Consider the following 7,471-nt stretch of genomic DNA (forward strand, 5'->3'; position numbering starts at 1 on the left):
CGATTTTACTAACTCGAGAGGTTTCCGATTCATAACTGAAGTTGGTACAAGATAAAATTCTTTCATGATTTATTAAACAATCTCGAAATAATATTTACTGCTAGAGGTAATATAATGCCAAGAAGATTTCCACCTCTGATACTCAGCAAATATTTCTTTTTACGCTGAAAACCGATTTTCTTACAAGCTAATGATTTAATCTCGTTCTTGTACTTTTTAAATATTTTAGGGTCTAATGGTATTTTATTCTTAATCAAATTCTTGAAAATCTCACTGATACAACTTATGTGTGTTTTCTTAAACTGTTGTAATAAACTCTTCCGATGATTGCGTGGGAGACTATTAAGTAATGTAATTAATTCTTTAAATTTTTCTAATAATGATTTTTTCATTGTACCTTCAACAAATCTCCTTCTTTGACCCACGAATTAAAAGTGGAATCATAACCTTTATAAGATACCAAATAATGCGTAATTCCACCAATTTTTTTTCGTTTCAATACTCTGTCGATAATATATTCTGGAGGTGGTATGACTGGGGTCAATTCTTCGCGATAAAATGTTCCTTTAATCTTTTCACCTTTCAAATCTTTCAAATGATATGTTGTTATAGGTTGAGAATTATTAATTCTATATATTTTAAATATTTCCTCTGTATTTTGTGTGTGAAACCCTCGGTTAAACGCGGATGATCTGCTAAGAGTCACTCTTGTTGTGTCTCCAACAGCCAATTTCTTACTGATTCGTTTCTTATTGGATCTTCCATTTTTATAATTTATCCGAAACTGATTCCTTATATCATTCAATGACGTAATACCATGGACTTGCAATGGGGTTTTACCGCCAATCCCCGAGTGCGGAGATGAATTATACGCATCTACTAATTCATTTAACACTTTTGAATAATTAAATGTATTGGCACTTGTCATATACTTGTATAATTTACGTTTCATCGTTTGCAAGCCTCTCTCTGCAATGGAAGCTTTTGTTTCTTTCGAAAATACATGATATAACTTTATATGCTTACTCTGGAGATAATTCTGTACCTGTTTATTTAGAAACTCCCTGCCTTTATCTGTAAATAATCTCGATATATTCTTCGCCTTTTCATTCTCCAATATGTTTTGTAATGCATGTAAAGTGCTCGGTCCGTCTTTCTTTTTCATGAGTACTGCTTGTAAATATCTTGAAAAAACATCGATACACACGAGAATGTATTTATATCCATCATTATATCTGGATAATTTAGACATATCACCCAAATCACAGGTTAATATCACTCTGGGTTTAGGAGCAATTATTTTCCTACGAGGAAACTTCTTAGGTTTAAGAACGTATAAAGTATATGATCTTTCTGAATTTAAGAAATTTCTGACCTCTTTCAAGGTTATGGACGGATCAATCTTTTTTACAGCTGTATATAAACTGTTTACACCAGAGAATGACCCAGCAGATCCAGGATCTCTATAAACCTTTTCAATTAATTTTGCTCGCTCCATTGGTATACAATTTCGTAGGAATCCTGCCGTAACACATTGGTTCGCAACTGTAATGCTTCTGGTGTATTTAATGCAAGGTCTATGAATAAATAACCAAAGGGTGATCGTTTTATAGCAGATTTATATATATTTACAAATTCCTTATTTTTTCCGAACACTTGTCGCCCCAGAATCTCTACTTGTCCAAGATCCCTCATTTTAAATAAAGCAAAATGCGTGGCGTTTAAAGCCATGGTACGACTATATCGTCCTCCGTGAAATATATTTTGAGTAATCAGAATAATGCTTATATTATGATGTCTACCTTTAGTAAAACATTCGAGAATAATTTCACTGTTACCTGCTTTTAAAAATAGATCATCAACAATAATTATTGTATTTTCATCAGGTGATGCAATGACATTCTGCGGGTCGATAATATCGTTACTTAATGTTAATTTATGAGTTATCTCTGAATCTTGTTCTAAGGGATGTGATGTCACCCCACATATTATAATGTTATGAAATTTCTCGTGGTATAACTTTATTAATTTTGATGTGAAATAAGATTTGCCACTATTCGAATAACCGGCAATGATAATCCTTGATGGATAACGAAATATATCAACGTCAGCAGATGTGTATGTTGACAAGTTCAACATCTTCCCCTTATTATTTTAAAATGATCTAAAAGCTTCCTCTCTTTAAGTTGAATGAACTAAAAAGGGTGTTTACCATAGAGAGGCGTCTTGTACACTGTAAGTCTTAATGGGTTTTCAAGATATATAATACTTTTAGTTCAATAAGGGGACACAGTTAATGTGGAGCAGGACTGCCTCACCAAAATTAGTTGCTTTAGGGTGGCGATTGACCCAGGTGTTCATGATTATCTTAAATCTATCTTGGGTGTGAACCGCATTTCATGGCGCCTGTCTGTCCTGAGTTGACGCAGGTGTTCGGTAAGGCGATGATTATCTTAAATCTACCTTGGGTGTGAACCGCATTACACAGTGTGTTGGGGGTAGGGGTGACCCACAATGAGTCTCTCAGAGTGAGGACAGTGCTTCCATCCATCATCCGTGACTGACCCATCTCTTTTCTACCTTGGGTTGAACCGCCCCTGGCTGTATATATAAGCTCAATGAGACACTCAGAGCGAGGAAGTGCTTCCATCCGTCATCCGTGACTGAAGTTTCCTCTCATTAAGTTAAAGGACCTCATCTTCCAACGCTGAACCGCATATCATGGAGAAAGGTAAGTTGTACTTAGAAAATTCTTGTTTTTTTTTACATGTTTAATTTTTGTTGAAGCATACGAGTGAAATTTGGGTTAATTTTTTTTGTTGAAGCATACGAGTGAAATTTGGGTTAATTTTTGTTGAAGCATACGAGTGAAATTTGGGTTAATTTTTGTTGAAGCATACGAGTGAAATTTGGGTTAATTTTTGTTGTTGGAGCATACGAGTGAAATGTTTACTGGGTTAGTGTGTTAAATAAGTGAAATTCTTAACAGGGGATAGCATATATTCGAAATACTTGGAAGCATTGGTGAAGAGAAGATTATCGATTAGAAAGCAGCGTTCGTTGGTAATCGAGAAAGGCGGTGTACAACGCAATGAAAGGTTATTGCAATTGGATAATGAGTGGGCACGTGTAGATGCTTTATGGAAGAAGGCTATAGAAACAGGTATGTAACCAATTTGTGATCTTTTGTTGTTGTGAAAATGTGCTAGTCACTCGAGAAAAGAATTCATTGAAATCTTAATATTTTTTTATTTGGATTCTATTCATTGAAATCTTAATATTTTGGGGGTATGAATTGGATATACTTTTTTTTCCTCTGTTCATTGAAATCTTAATATTTTTTGGGTTATGAATTGGATATACTTTTTTCCTCTGCAGGAAATACACCTGGTAGTGTTGTCGCACAGCTTGGTGGTGAGAGTGCTAGTGTTGGTACCTCACAATGCGGAGGTGCGGGTACTTCTGCCCCCATTAATGATGATGAGAGAGCAACTACCTCGCATGACGTGTCTGACACGCATAATAGTGAAGATGAGAGCCCAGAAGTTATTACATATATCCAGAATTTTAGAGGTAGACATACAGTGAGGAAATATAGTGTTCCTTCAACTTATAACAGAGAGTTAAGAATGTATTTACATGTTTATAGGGATTATTTTATAGAACAGATGCGAGATATGTATGATAGATCGCCTCTAGCAATGTCGCTCAGAATCCACCCAATTATAGTTATAAGGACATTACGTCAAAACATATCGGGTGATGATCAAAATGGACAATTTGTGATAAATTTAGCGTTTGAGTTAGTAAGTGAAGAGGAAATCTCTGAAGTATTTGATCGATGGGTGGGAACAATATTAGAAAGATACGAGACAGAGTTGCAAGATCAGGAAGGATCTGGCTGGATCATAGATCAAATCGAATCTTTCAGTATCGAATATGTTAAAGTAGAATTCAGAGTGGAAGTGGGGTCATATGTGGCATATCCCGAGAAACTGCGAGGGAAGAAATATGTATTTAATCCAGAGATTAATGATGGGTTATGTGTACTGCGTGCTTTTGCTGCCTATCAATGTCATAAAAAGAATATGCCATGGAAACATATTCGCAGAGCAGTTAATACTAAGAGAGGTTGTCTTAATCATGCAAAATCTTCTATAGATGATTTCCCCATTACGCGTGATAAGTTAGGTATATTAGAGAAGGAAAATAAAGTGTCATTATATGTTTATCAATTAAGAAAGGATCAAGATAGGACATTTATGGCTATGTGTCGTAAGGGGAATAAGAAATATAAGGACATTATGTGCGCGTTATTGTTGAATGAAAGACATTTGGTTTTAATCAAAGATTTTGACGGGTATGTTAGAACGATAATGACAGAAAAAGGTGTAAAGAAGCACTGTCATAGTTGTTTGATGAAGTTGAATACACAGGAAGAGTTAGATATCCACGAAGATGGATGTAAAATCAATCAGGTTCTCGTATTCCCCCCGGAAGGAACAACAGTACACTTTGAAAATTTTAGTCATACGCATTCCAACGAATATATCGGTGTATTTGATTTCGAATGTGCATTAGACACAACTCTCCCAGCAGGTAAAATTGAGTCTCGTCATAAAGCCATTGCCTATTGTTATATTATATTTGATCGCAAAGGAGAAATAGTGTGTATAAAGAGTTATAAGGGGGAGGATGCTGTTAATCATTTCATTTTAAATGTTAGTGGTGAATGGAATAAAATAAAGTTTAGAAGACAGTATCATGAAATCCATATGTCAGAGGAGGATAAGATGAGGCATGATTCTCAGAACACTTGTGAATTATGTGGTAACACCTTCAAAAAACCCAAAGACAAACATAAACACCATGACCATACTTTAAATTTCAATAATTATATTGGAGCCTATTGTGCACGTTGTAATATGCAGTGTAAAGACAAGAGAGAGAAATTATTGCTTTTTTGTCATAACATGTCGTATGATTTAGGAATAATTTTAAAGGAATTGAATGTTGATAAATATAACGTTGAAATTCATTCGAAACAAGGATTCAAATTCTTGAAAGTAGACATAGGTAAGGTTAGGTTTCAGGATTCACTGTCTTTATTGAATGGATCTCTTTCCACGTTAGCAGAACAACATATCAAGGCAGGTAAATCCCTGAAATATACAGAGACTATTCTGAAAGATGTGCCTCGAGATGTCTTACCTTTATTATGTAAAGGAAAACAAATTTTGTGTTATGATTATATTGATAGTTTAAAGAAGCTCGATGAAACAAAATTACCGAGTAAAGATCATTTTTTTAATTCTTTGAGAAATAGCGCTATCAGCCAAGAAGATTATGAACATGCATTGAAAGTGTTTGAGTTGGGTAAATGTAAGACTTTAGGAGATTACTTGATGTTATATCTCAAGACAGATGTTGGTTTGTTAGCCGATGTCTTCATGGAGTGGCGTAAAACACTCAAGGATATTTATAAGTTAGACGTTAGTAATTATATAAGTTTACCATCATTCAGTTGGGATGCATTCCTATTGAAAACTAATGTAAGATTAGATATGATATATTCCCATGAATTATATGACTTGATTAAAAGGAATCTCAGAGGTGGGTTTACCTGCGCAATTAATCAGTATTCTAAAGCAGATAATCCCCTAATTAACCCTAATTTTGATGTTGAGAGTGGAATGGGCACTCATATTCTATATCTAGATTTCAATTCTTTGTATGCTAGTGCGATGGTTGAAGCTCTTCCACAGAATGGTATCAGAAAATTATCCAATGACGAGAAGAATGCTATCCTCGATGTGGGATTAAGTAATGTTTCCTGTGAAGGACAAAAGGGATATTGGATAGAATGTGATACCAAGCACATATCCCCCGAGGTAGCTAGACTCACTGATGAACTTCCTTTAATATTATCACATATGAATATATCAGAAGAGATGTTATCTCCTTATTGTGAATCTATATTGAAAAATGAAGGTAGAAAGATCCCCAAATCTAATGGGAAATTAGTGGGCAGTCATTTATCTCAGAAAAATTATTTAATCAGTCTAGAATTGTTACAGTTATTACTGGAACTTGGGTTAGAGGTGGAAAAGGTTCATACCATATATGAATATACACAGACAAAATTTTTAGAACCTTTCATATCAACTAATATTGCACAGAGAACAGCTACAAGATGTCCTATCAAGTCAAAAGCCTTCAAATTAACTAATAACGCCATATATGGGAAATCATTGCTGAATATTACAAAGTATGCTGAGAAATATAGATATATCAATAATGAGAAAGCATTTATTAGAGCGAGTAAAGATCCTTTGTTAAAAAATATCACACATTTAAATCAAGATAGAGTGATTTGCACATTCAATAAAGATATATTAGAAGTTAAGCAACCACTTTATCTCGGTTTTCAAATTCTTGAGATAGCTAAAAAGAAATTGTATCATTTTTGGTATAAAGTTTTAAAACAGTATTATGGTGATGATGTAAGACTTCTTTATACCGATACTGACTCGTATATTTTTAGCTTAAAATGTAAAGATTTGTACACCGAGTTAAAAAGTGAACCTTTGTTAGGTTATATGGATTTTTCAAATTTCAGCCCTGAGCATCCCTTATATGATGATAGTAGAAAAGGGGAGCTGGGGTTATTGAAATCTGAAATGTGTGATAAACATATTAGCGAGTTGATAGCCCTGAAAGCTAAAATGTATTCTGTCAAGATTGCTGGAAGATCAACTACTGTCAGCAGAGCCAAGGGTATTCCTTCGCAATTTATGCCATTATTAATACATGCAAGATATAAGAATGTTTTATCAAATGTAGATAGAGAATTATTCGCGTGTAAGTCTATAAGTAATGTAAAAGGTGAAATATGTACGGTAAGAATTAATAAGAGAGGTTTGTCAGCCTTTGATGATAAAAGATATCATTTGAATACTAATGAATCCTTGGCTTATGGACACCCTGATATTCCACCATCTAAACGTAGGAGAATAGAGTGATGTATTGCTTGTATAATAAATAATGAAAAAAATATTGTGTATTAGTGTTATCCTGAAATGTGTCTTTCTGATGATGAAAATGTTTTCCCTATGATGTAGGTACTATATCCCCTTATTAACTTTAATGAACTAAAAGGGTCGTCATGATTCAACCTGTGTGCGCGTGACGTCATTGACAGAAGGTAAGTGTTCCCTTATTAACTTGAATGAACTAAAAGGATCGACAAGATTCAGCCTGTGTGCGCGTGACGTCACTACTATGGTCCCTTATTAACTAAAAGGGTAGACAAGATTCAACCTGTGTGCTGGGTCAACACGTGACGTCACTGACCGCCGAGTAAACACCCTTCATTAGACCTGTAGTAAGCATGCCCCCATAGGAGGAGTCTATTTTGAATGCTTATACCCAGAGGGGGGATTCCAAAAACTTGATCCGAGGAATTGGAGAA

General features: G+C 34.6%; 1 protein-coding gene across 1 annotated transcript; it reads left to right on the forward strand.

Moving 5' to 3' along the window:
- Positions 1 to 2,923: 2,923 nt before the first annotated feature.
- Positions 2,924 to 7,133, forward strand: LOC138851468 (uncharacterized). Its single transcript, XM_070080623.1, has 2 exons — positions 2,924 to 3,163; positions 3,379 to 7,133. The coding sequence occupies exon 2, from the start codon at positions 3,630 to 3,632 to the stop codon at positions 7,020 to 7,022; it is 3,393 nt and encodes a 1,130-aa protein (XP_069936724.1). The 5' UTR covers positions 2,924 to 3,163; positions 3,379 to 3,629; the 3' UTR covers positions 7,023 to 7,133.
- Positions 7,134 to 7,471: the final 338 nt, after the last annotated feature.

This window comes from Cherax quadricarinatus, unplaced genomic scaffold (genome assembly GCF_038502225.1).
Source record: "Cherax quadricarinatus isolate ZL_2023a unplaced genomic scaffold, ASM3850222v1 Contig693, whole genome shotgun sequence".
NCBI classification, from domain to species: domain Eukaryota; kingdom Metazoa; phylum Arthropoda; class Malacostraca; order Decapoda; family Parastacidae; genus Cherax; species Cherax quadricarinatus.